Source organism: Hyperolius riggenbachi, chromosome 4, assembly GCF_040937935.1.
Source record: "Hyperolius riggenbachi isolate aHypRig1 chromosome 4, aHypRig1.pri, whole genome shotgun sequence".
In the NCBI taxonomy this organism is placed as follows: domain Eukaryota; kingdom Metazoa; phylum Chordata; class Amphibia; order Anura; family Hyperoliidae; genus Hyperolius; species Hyperolius riggenbachi.
In genome coordinates, this window is record NC_090649.1 from 488,158,374 (window position 1) to 488,176,935 (window position 18,562).

Consider the following 18,562-nt stretch of genomic DNA (forward strand, 5'->3'; position numbering starts at 1 on the left):
CACACATATATATATATATATATATATATATATATATATATATATATATACACATATACATATTGCACTTGACAAGGTTTGCTAACCTACTTTGGACTCTTCCTGATTACGACGGGTGACGTTGCTTAGCACCCAGGTGATGCACTCACTCCCTGGAAAAGGGTTGTCACCCCAAACCTCCTCCCTCCCTGTTATGTGTCTGGAAGCCTTGTGAAGACTGGTCACCTTGTACTCTGCTGGCTCTCCGTGTGTTGTCAGGACATACAGATAGCCATGGCTGTGCTCTACCAGGTAAGTTACGCCCGGCTCTCTCTGCTGGACCAGCACGGGGGGCTGAAAGGGACGATCGCAATCGCTAAGCCAGACCTCAGAACTGCTTTTACTGTTACTGTTGATGGTGAGGAAGCGGCGGTCTCTGGTCATGTAAAGATCAACAAAAAACCTGCACAAAATAGATTGAGCTGTAAAACAGCGACATATATACAGCAAATGGTTAAATAACTCAAGCGTATAAACTTCAGATAGCAACATATTAAATCAATCCTGAAGCGTAAAAAAAACAAACAAACGTGTGTTTACTACTAATGTTCTATTCCTGATCTGTACTAAAGAAAAAAGGTTTCATTTTCAGTTATATAGTTTTTTTTGTTTTAATAACATTGCAGCATTCTGTGATATTTACAGTTTACAAACCACACTCTGTAGTTTACGCTATAAGTGGTTAAGTGCTTCAGAAAACAGGACTGTATTCCACCCAGTCGGTCAAACAGCTCAGATAAGCTCTTTTGCATAGATAACAACTGAATGTTCTTAACTCTTCCTGTACTGGAAAACAATATGAGACTTTTTTCTTTGATACTAATGTTCTATTTCTTAGCTGTACTACACATACAATTCATTATCTCCTAAGTTTATTTTTGCTTCAGATTAACTTTATAGCGATCCCAAGCCGAAGCTCGGGATCAAAATAAGCTACTCACCTGAATAGAGGGAAGTGTCAGGATACTACATTGCCTTGTTGCTAATCTTCTGGGGGGCGCACTCAGCCACAGGGGACAACACAGCAGGGAGGGAAGCCTCAATAGGATCCTGAGGCTTCTATCTCTCAGGTGAATATCTCAATTTCTACACTTTAAAGAGACACTGAAGAAAACTTATTTCCCCCATTTTACCTTATAAGTCGCTTCAGTGCTCTCAAGCTAAGTAATCCGCCGTGTCCCCGCCGCTAGACGAGCGCTGCAGAGCCCCCAAATCCATTCGCAAATATCCACCACCAAGCTTAGTGGTGGATTTTGCTGCGCTGAGGGGCAGAGCTTCCAGCTGTACCTCTGCCCCTCCTGACGTCAATCGCCGCGTAGATCTCTGCCTCTCCCCGCCCCTCTCTGTGAAGGAAGAGTGAGAGGGGCGGGGAGAGGCGGCGATCCGCCGCGATTGACATCAGGAGGGGCAGAGCTAAAGCTGAAAGCTCTGCCTCTTCCATGAAATGCCGGCGGATTGCCCCCCGGGTGATTTGGGGGCTCTGCAGCCCTCGTTTTGCGGCGGGGACACGGCAGATTACTTGGCATGAGAGCACTGAAGCGAATTATAAGGTAAAATGGGAAAAATTAGTTCGTACTTAACCACCCTGGTGGTATTGACGAGCTCAGCTCGTCCAGGAAAAACTTGCTGAAAGCGGTATTGACGAGCTGAGCTCGTCAATACCGCCAGGGAGATTTCTTGTTTCTCTGCCCCGCCGGCTGCACTTTTCCCTCATCAGAGGGATTCCCCAGGATGGCTGGATGCCTGTCAGCACGCTGTGGGTAGCGATCTGTGCTACCCACAGCATACAGAACTAGCATCCAGCCACCCTGGGGAATCCTTGTGCAGCCAACGGGGCAGAGAATGTGCTCAGCAGCGTGCGGGATTCCCCTTCTGTGCTGCGGGTGGCTGGTGCGGGGATCCCCTCTGTGAGGGATGTCCCCTGCTGTGCTGGCTGGTAGTGGCCGGCGGGGATCCTCTCTGTGGGGGGGGGGGGGGGGGATCCCCATACTGTGCGTGCGGGTGACCCTGTAGTGTGTGTGTGTGTGTGGGGGGGGGTATCCCCCCCTGTGGGGCTGGTCTTGGCCGGTCGGGGACACCCCCTTCCGTGCGGGGGGGGGGGGGGGGGGGGGAGGTGGGTGTCCACTTCTATGAGAGCTGTGGGTGGCCTCTCCCTCCTCCCTCTCTGTACCCTGTGCCCCCCCCTCACCCCCGATCCTGTGTCTTCCCCCCCCCCCCCCGATCCCGTGTCTCCCCCCTGTCAGTCAGAAGCCCTGCTTTACTCACCTGAGGGCTTTCTCCTGCGCTGGCCGAGATGGACACCCTCCTCCTCCATCGCCGAAGTCCCGGTCTCTGTAATTACAGTACGCGGCTTGGTGACGTCACCAAGCCACGTACAGTAATTACAGAGAACACGAGACTTCGCGATGGAGGAGGAAGTGCGCCGCTTCCGCCGCAGGAGCAAGCCCTCAGGTGAGTAGATCAGGGCTTCTGACAGGGGGGAGACACTGGATTAGGGGGGGGGGGGGCACGGGGGATCGGAAGGGATGGGGGGAAGAGGAGGGAGAGGCCACCCACAGCCCTCATAGATGGGGACACCCACCTCCCCCCACCACAGAAGGGGGTGTCCCCGACCGACCATGACTAGCCCCCATAGAAGGTGATACCCCCCCCACACACACAGAAGGGCCACCCAGCCACCTGCACGCACAGTATGGGGATTCCCCCCCCACAGAGGGGATCCCCACCGGCCACTACCAGCCAGCACAGAAGGGGAGCCCCCCCACAGAAGGGACACCCGTCCAGAGTCAGGGGGCATCGGGGGCAATGGGGGGGGGGGGGGGCAGAGGCACTCGCAAACCTGGCTCCCTATACATATGACTCCCTACACCTGGCTGCACATCTGTCTCCTATACACCTGGCTGCACATCTGTCTCCTATACACCTGGCTGCACATCTGTCTCCTATACACCTGGCTGCACATCTGTCTCCTATACACCTGGCAAACATCTTGCTCCCCATATACCTGGCAAAACATCTGGCTAAACTATTCCTGGCTAATAAATCTGGCTAACTACACCTGGCTGCACATCTGGCTAACTATACCTGGCTATACATCTGGCTATACATCTGGGTCTTATACTCACCATTGGCATGCTGATCCCTCGTCGCGTACCTCTGATAGCTTCCCCAGTGCCTTCTTTCATGTCCCTTGGCGGATTTTGCTTCTCCCTTGGAGATCACATGTCCCCCGTCGATCGGTGTTGATGGAACCAGTGTCACACAGCATCATCAAAATCTCGCAGCAAACACTTTTTTTTTTTTTTAAATGTAATTCAATACAATAACCTGTATTGAATTCAATATAAAAAAAATTGCAAAAAAAAAAAAAAAATTGGTTGAAAATTATGGGAAATTAATTGAACCACTTTTTGCACAGAAATCCTGGGGAAATAGAACGCCAGGGTGGCTACGGACCGAGCTAATTGAAATCTACGCCCTGTTTTGGTGGTCACCTGGCTGGCAGTGCGTAATTTCAATTTGCCGCCGCTGCGCGGTTTCCGTCGCTCCCGCCGATCTCACATCTTCATCCCCGCCGTGTCCCGCTACAGCTCACTGGCTCTGCCTGTCTCTATGACGGCAGAGCCCTGTGAGCGGGTCAGGAGCCGATCTCATTGGCTCCTGGACGTGTCTATCAATGTAAGCCGCTCCCATTGGGCTACATTGAAAGACAGGGCCAGGAGACAATGAAAGCGGCTCCTGACCGGCTCACAGGAACTCTGCTGTCATAGAGACGGCAGAGTGGGTGGCCCAGGATCCAGACGTGCGGCGATTAGTCGGGATTCCGCCATTTCTGTACCAGCAGTCTCTGGTCCTTAAGGGGGCAGAGACCGCTGGTACTTAAAGGACATTCCGTGGCGTGTAATGGCCACCCTCCAACCCCTATACAGTTCCCCGGTGTCTAGTGGTCCTCCTCCACCCCTATACAGTTGCCTAGTATTTAGTGCTTTCCTCCTCCCTCCCCATATGGCTTCCCCGGTGATTTAGGGCTTCACCTACAATATAGCTTCTCTGGTGGTCTAGAGAAGGCCAAACACAATGCAAAGTGGGGAAACCACTTGAGGGCCAGATTTGGCCCGCGGGCCGGAGTTTGACATGTATGATCTAATTACATCGAACAGTGCAATGCTTTGGGCGGGGGTTGGTAGACTTAGAATAGTATACTCTAATTCAGGGGTCCCCAAACGTTTTGGGTTGAGGGCCGGGTCAACATACTTCAGAATGCTTGGGGGGCCGGAGTATACATAAAATGATGTAGAAGTCTTTGCGGGCCAGACAGTGAAGCATACCCAGGTGACAACCTGCAGGCCAATTGGACAGCAGTGTCGCCTGTTGTGGAATTTGATTGGAAACCAGCAAATTCATACTTTTTGGCTTCCATGTGGATGGGTCATGCCAACATTGCTATTCTATATGCAGACCACCAACATTTTAAGATGTAGTTGACCGCATCTATAAGTTATACATTATTTGTGTGTGGGGCCGGTATAAAAAGCCTCAGGGGGCCACATTCGGCCCACGGCCTTAGTTTGAGGACCACTGCTCTAATTACTATTCTTCCACACTTCACACAATTCTTCTGTGCAGGATTCATTAGATTCATCCCATCTCTAGGTTTAGGCAATTTAAAAAAACAAACAAACAAACAAAAAAGGCCCCTAGCCGCCACGGGCATCTAGCATTCTGTAGTTACCTGGGATGCTGCTCTGTGTAAACAAGCTTGGTTGTGCTTCCATTAGTAAAATCAGTCAGATGCACAGAACGGCTCTGAAGGTTTTCAAGTCTTGTGTGAAACAGAACGTTGTCAGTAGCCCACTCTGAGGAGAAAGAAAAAGAATAATAATATGTCAAGTATTGCAAGTGTGGCATGATGAGATTAACCATTCAGTACCAAAACCTACATAGTTTTGGAGTATGTCAATACATCTACGACTGTTTTGAAAACCAAAATTAGCTTACCTGGTAATGCTGTTTTTAATAACCCTCCAGGACAGGTGCTACATATGAGATTAGGGCCCGCCCCCAACAGGAAACACAAAGAACTAGCTCTCTATAAGTTCCACCTCTAATCTCTACCTGCCAGTACGTCTCAATTAACTGTTCCGATAGAATACCTTACATATTACATAAATATATACTTACAACTTACATAAACACATGTTTACAACATACCGTTATTTACGTGCACGTATAAGTCTTAGGGTGGGTCACCTGTCCTGGAGGGTTATTAAAAACAGCATTACCAGGTAAGCTAATTTTGGTTTTTCCCAATAACCCTCCAGGACAGGTGCTACATATGAGATGATATGCAATGAACAACACTAACCTTAGGGAGGGATCACAGCTTGAAGAACTTTCCTTCCAAAAGCCTGTTCTTCCGCCGATAGTAGATCCAACCTGTAGTGTCTGATGAAGGTGTTCACCGTCTTCCAGGTTGCCGCCTTGCAGATGTCGGTTGCCGTAGCTCCAGCTCTGTAAGCCCAGGAAGTTGCAACTGACCTAGCTGAATGTGCTGTTATATCCTTTGGACATGGTATACCTTTAAGTCTATATGCTTCATTAATGCAGATCTTGATCCATCTTGCTATCGATGCCTTGGACATACTTTTCCCTCTTGTTGCTCCAGAAAAGTTAATAAATAATGCTGTAGATTTCCTGAATTCCTTAGTTCTGTCAAGGTAATATAGTAAACATCTTCTGACGTCTAAGTTATGCCATCTCATCTCTCTGGGATCAGTGGCGTTTTTGCAAAAGGATGGCAATACAATCTCTTGCATCCTATTGGATATAGTAGCTACCTTTGGCAAGAATTCACTTGTCGTCTTCAGGACTACTCTATCATGAAAAACCATACAAAAAGGTTCGACTGAACTCAGGGCTTCCAGTTCACTTATCCTCCTTGCTGAGGTCATAGCTACGAGGAAAATTGTCTTAATAGTCAACAATCGTAATGAAATACTGCTCAACGGTTCAAACTCATCACTCATTAGAGTGTTTAACACTAAGGTTAAGTCCCATCTAGGATATGAACGTTTTATTACTGGTCTGGATCGTTCTACTGATTTCATAAATCTAATAACTAATGGTTCTAAGGCTAACCGCCTATTAAGAAAAACTGAAAGGGCTGCAACTTGCACCTTTAATGTACTTAATGCCAGCTTCTTGTCAATACCGTCTTGCAAGAATTCTAATACTGTCGCCAGTCTATTTGATCTCAGACCTACCTCTTTTTTCCAGCTACAAAAGGTTTTCCAATATTTTAAGTAAATAGCTCTTGTAACCTTCTTTCTACTATTTAATATTGTCTTTGTCACTCTGTCAGATAAACCTCTTTGTCTTAGGATTTGCCCTTCAGAAACCACGCTGTCAGCTGAAGATTGGGAATCTGAGTCAACTCGCCTTCTTTTCTTAGTACATTGTGTCTGTCTCTCAAATGGATCGGTCTGTCCACCAACATTGAATTTAGTATTGGGAACCAGAGTCGTTTTGGCCAATTGGGCGCAATCAATATCAGATACATTGCTGTCGTTCTTAGTTTCTGCAATACCATTGACAATAGAGGGATTGGAGGAAATGCATAGGCGATCTGAAAGTCCCATGTCTGGGCCAATGCATCTACTCCTAAAGCTCCTCTTGGGTCTAGAGAGAAGAACCGGGTGCAGTGCGTGTTTTCCCAGTTGGCAAACAGATCTATCTGGGGATGTCCCCATCTCTGTGTCAATTCTCTGAATATTTTTGGATTTAGACTTAGCTCTGAATTTGACATCTTCTTTCTGCTTAATAGATCTGCCATAGTATTTAGAGACCCCTTGAGATGAACTGCTGAGATTGACTGAAGATTCTGCTCTGCCCAGTCTAATATCTGCAGCACCAGCCCTAGAAGCTGATCTGATCTCGTTCCTCCTTGTTTGTTCAAGTACATTACAACTGTAATGTTGTCCGAACGGACTTGTAGATGGTGGCCGTTTAATCTGTATGTCGTTTGTATCAAAGCTTCCTTTACTGCAAGTAGTTCTCGGAAATTTGATGATTGCGACATTACCTCCTTTGACCAAGTACCCTGTAAACAGATGCCTTCTATGTGGGCCCCCCAACCTGTGAGACTGGCATCTGTCGTTAGGATCTTTGTTACTGGACACCTCCACAGTCGACCTTGTGTAAGATTGTTTTCCTGAATCCACCAATCTAATGTCTGTTTTACCTCTATTGGTATGCAAAGAGTTTGGTCTAAAGCTGTATGAGCTCCCTTCCAGTTGTGTAGAAGCCATTGCTGAAGAGGTCTTATATGTTTCAGTGCCCAATATACTGAAGGTGCTGTGGAGGTTAAAAAACCGATCAGTCTCATTACCTGCCTTACTGTTGTAATAACTTCCTCCTGATATTGCTGTATCATTTTCTGAAGTTTTACTATCTTGTCCTGAGGGAGATACAATCTTTGTGAAATGGAATCTATCCTGAACCCCAAAAACTGAATTTCTTGTGTTGGGACTAGGTAAGACTTTTGATGATTCACTAACCACCCGGTTTGCTCCAATAGTCCTATCACCATCTCCTTGTGGTTCTCCAGACTCTGTATGCTGTCGGCTACCACCAACAAATCGTCCAAATAAGGAATTATTAAAATTCCCTTCAGGTGTAGAGCTCCCACAATCTCTGCCATGACTTTTGTAAAAATTCTGGGTGCCGACGAGATTCCGAATGGGAGACAGCAAAATTGAAAATGTTCCAGACCTACACTTGTCTTTACCCTGAACCGAAGGAAAACTTGAGACTCTTTTCTTATTGGGATATGCCAATAGGCATCTGTTAGATCGATATTGATCATAAAACAATTTGGGGATAGAAGGTTTCGCATTGTGAAAACCGTCTCCATTCGGAATCTCTCGTACCTTATGAAAGGATTCAAAGGTTTGAGGTTTAGTATCAATCGATACTGCCCCGTGGGCTTTTTTACCAGAAACACTCTGGAATAAAATCCTTCTCCCTCCTGATCGGAAGGCACTGTGCAAACTACATCTCTTGCGAGCATATCTTTCACAATCTGTCGCATGGCCCTCCTTTCCACTGGTATTTTTGGAGCCTGAGTAACAATAAATCGTTTGGGAGGAGGACTGGAAAACTGAATTTTGTATCCATTCTCTACTAGATCTAGAATAAATTTGTTTCTTGTTATTTCTTTCCAACCTAATAGGAATGCTTTTAACCTTCCTCCCACCTTGTTGGCGTCATGGCTTATCTTTATTTTCCGCTGCTCTAAAGAGCGGATTTTTCTTGGTAAACGCCTTATTACCCATCCAAGGCTTACGCCTCTGTTGATCTCTGCCCTGTGTCTGATTCCTCCGAAAAAACGGTCTCTTTTTCGGCTCAAACTTCCTCTTTTTAGGAAATGTAGTTTTCTTGCTGGCTGTCCGCTCCAATACTTCTTGGAGTTGAGGGCCAAACAACAACTTTCCCTGGAAGGGAAGACTACAGGCTCTAGCTTTGGAAGCTTGACTACCCTCCCAAGTTTTTAACCATAAATTCCGACGTGCATTGTTTATTAATGCTGTAGATTTAGCTGTGACCCTTAAAGATTCTGAGGCTGCATCTATGACATAGTCATTGCCTCCTTCCACAACCTCAATTGCTTCTAAAATATCTTTTTTAGGGGCATCCTGCTCTACCAACTTCTTTATTCTCTCTAACCATACTGACATGGTGCGAGACACACAAGTTGTCGCCGCAGCCGGTTTAAAGTTAGTCGCACAGGCTGACCATGCCTTTTTTAGAGAGAATTCAATTCTCTTATCTCCTGGGTCTTTTAATCGACCTAAATCCTCAAAGGCTAACTCATTATCCTTCTCAACCTGACTAAAAGCTGCATCCAGCTTGGGACATGATTCCCATAACTTAGCATCCTCTTCTGAGAAAGGAAAACGCCTTTTGAATCCCTTTGAAATAAACAATTTCTTATCGGGTTCTTTCCACTGTAATGTGATTAAATTTTTCATTGAATTGTGGACTGGGAAACAAAGTTGCTCAGAGGGCTCCATACCCATATACAACTTATCATGTAAAGATTTCTCAGAGATCTTTTTCTGGGGTATATCAAGGGTTGAGTAAATTGCCTTCAACAATTCCTCCGTCTCTTCAGAAGCAAATTTAAACCTAGAAGACTTAAATGCATCCTCAGGATCTTCATAATCTGACAATTCTTCAGAAGATTTAGATTCTGGTTCACCAGTGTCATGGTGACTATCCTGCTCTTCCTCTGAGGAATAAATTATCCTGGGAGATTTACTCGTAGCCTTCTTGGGTTTAACAGGACGCACTGATTGTTGATCTTGTGCTGAGGTAGTTGGTAGACTCTCTCTAAATGCCTTAAAGGTCTCCACCATCTCTTGCCGCATGGTGAACATAAAATCTTTACATGAAGCTGTATTATCCTCATTAATGATACTAGATATACATTTCTGACATGATGCTTTTGGCCAGTGTTGTTGTAAAGGTTTGTTACATAGAATGCAACTCCTGGGCCTATCAGAGTTATCAGACTCCATAGCATCCTAGGAAAACATACAAATAACATAATCAATGTTTTATCCTAAGACCATTTTTTTCAGTAAAATCACCAGCTATTCTAACATCATGCCATAATATAATGTTAATACCATATATATCCTGAAGGCCAATCTATGTTCAGCCTATAATATCAAATCATATGAAGCCATGCTCTGCCTCAGTATGAGATTAATCATCACATATACTATATAAGTAACAATGACCAAATAGTAATATTCACCATATCCTTATATCCCCTTAACAGCCGCCCACATGATCAATATATATCTTTTCAAGCTATAAAAAAGATCCACAGAGATAGGCAAATACAAGTACCCCCTGCAGACCTCCATTGACCAGACTGCGGCCTATAGCAACATCAGACCTCGCAGACCAGACGGGCGACCTGTCCTCCGACACTGCCTCTTACCTGATCTGCCGTCTTCTGTTTAGCGTCCATCTCCTCCGACACATCAGCCGCGTGTGAGGATGGACGCCGCGGCTTCTAGACAGACGCGTGATCCGGAAGCGGAAATGACGTCACCGGACGTGACGTTTCCGTAAGGGCGGAAGTACATGGCTGACAGCCGGCTTGCCCATGCTCCGCTCGGACACCCTGCTCAGCGTACTCCCACCTAGCAGCTACCTTTCCGCCTCCGCCAGGTTTAGCCACCTTCCGACACGCGGATAGCCTCCGCCAAGACTGCCTCCAAAGCCGCCTTCAGCCTCCACAAAAGCGGACGCCGGATACCAGGTAGCCACCATATCCATCAGGACAGGGCTACATTATAGTAGTTCTTATGGCCTCAGCACTGCCTGGCTGCTGACCACAACTAGCTAAGAGAGCTAGGTGTTCCCCGGAACAGGAAACACAAAGAACTGGCAGGTAGAGATTAGAGGTGGAACTTATAGAGAGCTAGTTCTTTGTGTTTCCTGTTGGGGGCGGGCCCTAATCTCATATGTAGCACCTGTCCTGGAGGGTTATTGGAAAAATTGACAGTTCTTGTGTCTGCTTCTGGGAGGTAAGTCCACCACTACCTCCGTAGCAATTTTAATACGTTAGAATTCTACCGTGTTTCCCCTAAAGTAAGACATTCCCTGAGAATAAGCACTAGCAGGAATTCCTAGCATGCTTGGAATATAAGACATCCCCCCGAATGTAAGCCCTAGCAGCAGCCCACATGACACCAGGAAGTCACGCTCAATACAAAGCCTGGATCCAGGAGAGCAGCTGTACAGGATCTTCTCAAAAAATTAGCATATTGTGATAAAGTTCATTATTTTCTGTAATGTACTGATAAACATTAGACTTTCATATATTTTAGATTCAAATACACACATCTGAAGTAGTTCAAGCCTTTTATTGTTTTAATATTGATGATTTTGGCATACAGCTCATGAAAACCCAAAATTCCTATCTCAAAAAATTAGCATATTTCATCCGACCAATAAAAGAAAAAAGTGTTTTTAAAACAAAAAAAGTCAACCTTCAAATAATTATGTTCAGTTATGCACTCAATACTTGGTTAGGAATCCCTTTGCAGAAATGACTGCTTCAATGCGGCGTGGCATGGAGGCAATCAGCCTGTGGCACTGCTCAGGTGTTATGGAGGCCCAGGATGCTTGGATAGCGGCCTTAACCTGCTGGGCGGTCTGGACGAGCTCAGCTCGTCCAGTACCGCCGGAGCCTGCCGCTCAGGCCCTGCTGGGCCGATTTGGCTCAAATAAAAAGCAGCACACGCAGCCGGCACTTTGCCAGCCGCGTGTGCTGCCTGATCGCCGCTGCAGTGCGGCGATCCGCCGCATGCAGCGGGCGAAAGAGGGTCCCCCCAGCCGCCTGAGCCCAGCGTAGCCGGAACAAAAAGTTCCGGCCAGCGCTAAGGGCTGGATCGGAGGCGGCTGACGTCAGGACGTCGGCTGACGTCCATGACGTCACTCCGCTCGTCGCCATGGCGACGAGGTAAGCGAAACACGGAAGGCCGCTCATTGCGGCCTTCCGTGTTACTTCTGGCCACCGGAGGCGATCGGAAGAACGCCTCCGGAGCGCCCTCTAGTGGGCTTTCATGCAGCCAACTTTCAGTTGGCTGCATGAAATAGTTTTTTTTTTATAAAAAAAAAAACCCTCCCGCAGCCTCCCTGGTGATCTTAATAGAACGCCAGGCAGGTTAAGCTCATCCAGAGTGTTGGGTCTTGCGTCTCTCAACTTTCTCTTCACAATATCCCACAGATTCTCTATGGGGTTCAGGTCAGGAGAGTTGGCAGGCCAATTGAGCACAGTAATACCATGGTCAGTAAACCATTTACCAGTGGTTTTGGCACTGTGAGCAGGTTCCAGGTCGTGTTGAAAAATGAAATCTTCATCTCCATAAAGCTTTTCAGCAGATGGAAGCATGAAGTGCTCCAAAATCTCCTGATAGCTAGCTGCATTCACCCTGCCCTTGATAAAACACAGTGGACCAACACCAGCAGCTGACATGGCACCCCAGACCATCACTGACTGTGGGTACTTGACACTGGACTTCAGGCATTTTGGCATTTCCCTCTCCCCAGTCTTCCTCCAGACTCTGGCACCTTGATTTCTGAATGACATGCAAAAGTTGCTTTCATCTGAAAAAAAGTACTTTGAACCACTGAGAAACAGTCCAGTGCTACTTCTCTGTAGCCCAGGTCAGGAGCTTCTGCCGCTGTTTCTGGTTCAAAAGTGGGTTCATGCTTCCATCTGCTGAAAAGCTTTATGGAGATGAAGATTTCATTTTTCAGCATGACCTGGCACCTGCTCACAGTGCCAAAACCACTGGTAAATGGTTAGCTGACGCAAGACCCAACACTCTGAAACAGCTTAAGGCCGCTATCGAAGCATCCTGGGCCTCCATAACACCTGAGCAGTGCCACAGGCTGATTGCCTCCATGCCACGCCGCATTGAAGCAGTCATTTCTGCAAAAGGATTCCCGACCAAGTATTGAGTGCATAACTGAACATATTTATTTGAAGGTTGACTTTTTTTGTTTTAAAAACACTTTTCTTTTATTGGTCGGATGAAATATGCTAATTTTTTGAGATAGGAATTTTGGGTTTTCATGAGCTGTATGCCAAAATCATCAATATTAAAACAATAAAAGGCTTGAACTACTTCAGTTGTGTGTATTTGAATCTAAAATATATGAAAGTCTAATGTTTATCAGTACATTACAGAAAATAATGAACTTTATCACAATATGCTAATTTTTTGAGAAGATCCTGTATAATGTGAGTTCTACAGTCCTGTATATGTGTCGGGCAATTTGTGTTTTTGGTGGAGCCAGCCCTCCTGATCGGTCGTGATAAGCATCAGCAGCACTTCACCTCTTCCCAGGACACACAGCTTATCCAATCATAGCTCTAGGGAGCCTGACAGAGCTCTCTGTCTGCAAGAAATAGACTCTTACCCATATGAGCATCAGAATCAATTTCTTGTAATGAGAGCCGATATCTGCAAACCACAAGCTCTGTGCATGCTGCTTGTGTTTCAGCATGGCATGCAGTATATACATTTCATATAGGAAAACTACCAGTGTTTCTCCAAAAAATAAGACATCCTCTGAAAATAAGCCCTAGCACATCTTTTGGAGCAAAAATGAATATAAAAGACAGTGTCTTATTTTCGGGGGAAACACGGTAGTACATGTTTTTATCCTTTTGGTGCCTCGGTTTACTCTGTACCTCAATTGAGTCCACCCCTGGTGGAGGGGTGACATACCCCCCTTCTTTCTCCGATCCACAGGGAGTGACTTCTTAATCCTGAGTGGGGACAGGTCTAATCTCCCCACCTGCTGTTACAGTGGTTGCCTTGGCGGTAACCCTGGTTTGTGAGTATATTTCTACTTACTCTCAGAATTCCCTTTACCAGTACTTATTGCACTATATTAGGCTCAAAGGCCTTGTTTCCATCTATCCGCTTCTGTCCGCTTTTAAGCAACATGTATCAATCTGTAACATTGATGTGCTGATAAAAAGCGGACAGAAGCGCACAGATGGAAACAAGGCGTAAGTGTCCCTTTCAATATCTCTCTACAACTTTTTAGTTGCTCCCTGTTGTATTTTTGCCTAAGGGGCGGGCGTGAGACCAGTGAAACGAGTTGCAGATTGTTGGAGTAAGAATAAATATTTTTGGTAACACACAATTGTTGTGGCTTCCCTGGAGAGGTAGGTCCACCCTTGCCTCCCATTTTATACTGTTTTTAGTGTATTTTATCCTATTTGGAGCCTCTGTATCCTTTATAAGTATTTGATATCCACCTGGTGGATGGGTGTGACTACCCTTATCTCCATTCTACAGAGAGCGACTTGTGAGTATCAACCTGATATTGTTGATCATCTCCATTTTCATCAATAACACACTATTGGGGCTCTCGACGGTCTTCTTCTTTGTTTGGCATATATTGTTTGGCTGACTAGTGCAAGCAAACAAGCAGGCGACAGGGAGCGGTTATAGTTACCTGTTCTAGATGGCTTCTTCTCTTACTCCACCTACGGCTCTGAACTTCTGACAGGTCTTCTGGGTTGCAATCACAGCCGATCACATGGTATGACATGTGATCAGGATCTAAGAGACTGTCAGCGTTACAGCGCCACCTGGTGGTAGAAGAGGGGTGATGGAAGAGAAGAGATGCTGTCGTGGTCTCCTGGATCCCGATCACGTCATATCATGTGATTCGAACCCAGAAGACATGTCGGGGTTACATTTCCACTGCAGTGGAGGAAGAAGAAGCCGATCCAGTCATCTGAATAGGTAACTATAAAAGCTCCCTGCCGCCTGCTCTGCATACCCTGCCAGACTGGAGGAGGCACACTTCCCCGACTGCAGGAAAAAAATCAGCCCTGCAGCCAAATAAAGTTTTAGTTTATTTGGCTGTTAAAAGTTTATTAGATGTATATAATAATAATAATGCATGCAAAACAAACTTACCAAAACTGAAGACATTGGGTATAGTGGAAGCCAGTTCTGGAGCACCTTCCAGTGTCACAATAAAGCAGTCTGATTCTTCGCGGTCAAAGCCTTTCACGGCGACAGCCATGAAGGTTTGCTTGGGGGAAACCCGAATACGCTGAATCAGGCTGTCCTGCAGCCCCACATCCCCCGGGGAGAACAGCATCTCCAGGCTCTCCTCACCTGGAAGAGGCAGACAAGGCAGATCTCGTTACTGGAATGTGGAAATTGCCATTGCTGGTGCTGTTTTAACGACTTAAAGGACAACTGAATTGAGAGTGATATGGAGGCTGCCATATTTATATCCTTTTAAGCAATACCAGTTCCCTGGCTGTCCTGCTGATCCTCTGCCTCTAATACTATTAGCTATAGCCCCTGAACAAGCATGCAGCAGATCAGGTGCTCTGACTGAAGTGTGACTGGATAAACTGCATGCTTGTTTCTGGTGTGTGATTCAGACACTACTGCAGCCAAATAGATCAGCAGGGCTGCTAGGCAACTGGTATTGTTTAAAAGGAAATAAATATGGCAGCCTCCATATCCCTCTCACTACAGTTCTTTAAAACCTGAATTCAATTATAAACTTAATTTAGCAAATGTTCAAACTAAGGATGCTGATTAGTGAAAATTATTAACATTACCTTTATTACCTTTGGAACAGAATTTTGTAGATTGAAAAACCTCGCTGTGTGGTTGTACTTGCCCGCATCTCTATACCTACCCAGACATCTGCCGAGTAGCTTCCTGTTACCAACATCTACTTCCTGTCACTGTGTGGCTGTACTTGCCCGCATCTCTATACCTACCCAGACATCTGCCGAGTAGCTTCCTGTTACCAACATCTACTTCCTGTCACTGTGTGGCTGTACTTGCCCGCATCTCTATACTTACCCAGACATCTGCCAATTAGCTTCCTGTTACCAACATCTACTTCCTGTCACTGTGTGGCTGTACTTGCCCACATCTCTATACCTACCCAGACATCTGCCGAGTAGCTTCCTGTTACCAACATCTACTTCCTGTCAATTACATGTAGACACACAGCTTCTATTGTATAGTAATACAAGGTGTGATGGGTGGTAAAGAGGGCACTTTAGAATCACTGCATTAGGAACTGGAGGGCTTCACTCGGTCCAGAACAACAGAATGCTGCTGCCTGCTAATTATATTGGTAGGTTTAATGCTTGGGTTTAGGTTTATAATCCAGCTTTATAATAAAAAAGAAAAAGTACTGTATATACTCAGGTATAAGCCTAATTTTTAAGCACAAAAAATGTGCTGGAAAGTTACCCCCTCGGCTTATATGCGAGTCAGTGGAGCAGAAGAACGGATGGTGGAGCAGGATATGTTACTGGCAGAGGAGTGCAAGGATTGTGCACTAGTGATCCTGCTCTTGCCAGCTGGCTCCCTGCTGTGTCTGCACCCCCCATCCCCTGCAGCATGGTGTGCAGAGTGCACTACTCAGGGCTACCTGTGTCCCCTGGCTTGTGGAGCGGAGCGTGCAAGCAACGCATCAGCGGTGCAATGATCGGGGATTCTTCCTGTGTGGCAATTGCTGTGTCTCATATCTATGATGCCATCTAGTGGCGTCTGCAGACACAGCTGTATCATCCTTGGGGCACAACTGGCTACTGTGGAGGGGGCTTATACGAGAGTCAATCACTTTTTCCTGGTTTCTGAGGAAAAAGTGGGTACCTCAGCTTATGCGCGGGTCTTAATTACTTAAAGAGAATCTGTATTGTTAAAATCGCACAAAAGTAAACATACCAGTGCGTTAGGGGACATCTCCTATTACCCTCTGTCACAATTTCTGTGCTTCCACTGATATGAGGATACGTCCTAAATAAAGAATTTGAGCTTTTTCAAGAGACATTGTTGCGGATCCCTCCATTCCACTGTCTGTCACAATTTCGCCGCTCCTCGCCGCATTAAAAGTGGTTAAAAACAGTTTTAAAAAGTTTGTTTATAAACAAACAAAATGGCCACCAAAACAGGAAGTAGGTTGATGTACAGTAGGTCCACACATAGAAAATACATCCATACACAAGCAGGCTGTATACACCCTTCCTTTTGAATATCAAGAGATCATTTGTGTGTTTCTTTCCCCCTGCAGCTATCTTCCACTGAAGTTTCAGGCTGCTCTTTTCTTCCTGCAAACAGCTTTGCCCTTGTCTGTAATTCCTCAGTATGTGAAAGCCCAGCCAGCTCAGAGGACGATTTATCCAGCTTGTAAAAGAGAAGAGAGAAGCTGCCCTAATCTAAATAATACACAGGCAGTGTGCATAGAGGGGCCTGGAAGGAGGAGTTCATAGCAGAACCACAACACTGAAGAACTTGGCAGACTTCCAGACACAGGCCTGACAAGTCTGACAAGAGAGAGATAAGTTGATTTATTACAGAGATGGTGATAGTAGAACGTGCTGCAGTAAGCCAGAACACATTAGAATAGCTTTTGGAACTTGTAGGATGATAAAAAACAGGATGCAATTTTTGTTACGGAGTCTCTTTAATCACACAATCTAGCAGTATTACCGATAGTTTTATGAAAGCGGTGTATACAGTTGTCCTCTTCAAAGTACACATAGTCTCTTTGTGTAATCTGTTAATGACAAGATTAGAAAAAGTGTATTCATACACAAACTATACATTGACCAGTCCAAACATTTAAAAAAAAAAAAACCTCGCCCAACATTGTGTAGGTTCTCCCTTGTGTCACCAAAACAGCTCTGACCTGTCAAGGCATGGAATGGACAAGACATCATGTATCTGGATCAGGATGAAAGCAGCAGATTCTTTCAAGAGGACCTACATTGAGAGGGATATGGAGGCTGACATTTATCTCCTTATAGAGCCATATCAATCCATGCCATGTACTGATGAGGACCATAAAGTCTGTAACAGCTGTACATACAGTATGTTGGGTTGATGTGGCTCTGTAAAATGTATAAGCTACAGGCTCACTATACACCAGCAGTTTGCGCCTGGCTTTCAGGGAATAAAGAGATGATTTGCAGATTCAAGAGTGATGCATCATAAGAAACCCCAGTTGCTCACTTAGGACTGAATTATTGCAAATTCCTTCTGTTTTAAGAAGGCAACGTTATACTCAGTGATCCTTTTTTAGTAAGAGAACTTTTCGGTCTTTTTTAGCCCTTTATACTTTGCTAGTGGTTCTGGGACACCATGAGCTATCTGGGTATTCTTGTAGTACTGCTCCAAGGGGGGGAGGATGTCATTTTTACACAGATGACATTACTTGTGGACAGAAGCAAGCAGTATACCCGTACTGGCAATAAGAAGTAGGAGTATTAGTCTTACTGTATTTTATGCTAAAGCAGGGATGGTTATTGTGTAGATTGAGATCTACCAGTAGCTCACAAAGGATTTCTGAGGAAAAAACACCATTAAGCCCAATCTACACGATACGATTCTTTGTACAATTCGATTACGATTCTATTTACGATTCGATTAAATCCGACATGTCCGATCTGGATTCGATTCGATTCAGTTCGATTTGCAATTGCAAAACAATAATCGAATTGCATCGAATCGAATCCCAATCGGACAAGTCAGATTTAATCGAATCGTAAATAGAATCGTAATCAAATCGTACAAAGAATCGTATCGTGTAGATTGGGCTTTAGTGACTTATGTATCCTACTCTGTCGCTTTGAGTTGGATGAGCATGTCTAAGCATGATATTGGGCTTGATTCACAAAGCGGTGCTAACAGTTAGCACGCTGGTGAAAAGCCCTTTATCACGCCTAAACTCTGTTTAGGCATGATAAGTTTAGGCGTGATAACTATAGCACCAACAGGGTTAGCACCGCAGTGCACAGCTGATCAAAAGTTTGGCGCTAGCAAAGTCTGGTGCACTTCGCATAGAGTTTAATGGCGCTGCTTTGCGTGCGGGACTTTGCACGCGATCTAAACGTATCACGCCTAAACTTATCACGCCTAAACTGCCTTTTCACCAG

The 18,562-nt window shown here is 45.4% G+C and overlaps 2 protein-coding genes across 2 annotated transcripts in view; both read right to left on the bottom strand.

Annotated features, from left to right (window-relative positions):
- Window positions 1-18,562, bottom strand: part of PREPL (prolyl endopeptidase like) — a 78,267-nt gene that overhangs the window by 35,961 nt on the left and 23,744 nt on the right. The window contains exons 4-7 of the mRNA XM_068233021.1: window positions 17,118-17,184; window positions 14,565-14,768; window positions 4,772-4,895; window positions 226-442 (exon numbers count right to left, since the gene is read on the bottom strand). Of these exons, the coding sequence (XP_068089122.1) occupies window positions 226-442; window positions 4,772-4,895; window positions 14,565-14,768; window positions 17,118-17,184 (612 nt within the window). The remainder of the gene's footprint in view (window positions 1-225; window positions 443-4,771; window positions 4,896-14,564; window positions 14,769-17,117; window positions 17,185-18,562) is intronic.
- On the bottom strand, window positions 5,358-9,655 carry LOC137504511 (lamina-associated polypeptide 2-like). Its single transcript, XM_068233023.1, has 2 exons — window positions 8,144-9,655; window positions 5,358-8,065 (listed from the first exon to the last, which is right to left on the bottom strand). Exon 1 carries the CDS (start codon window positions 9,615-9,617, stop codon window positions 8,304-8,306), a length of 1,314 nt encoding a protein of 437 aa, XP_068089124.1. The 5' UTR covers window positions 9,618-9,655; the 3' UTR covers window positions 5,358-8,065; window positions 8,144-8,303.

Excerpts from the sequence above, each read along its gene's own strand:
- LOC137504511 (XM_068233023.1), bottom strand. The coding sequence starts at position 9,617 with ATGGAGTCTGATAACTCTGATAGGCCCAGGAGTTGCATTCTATGTAAC.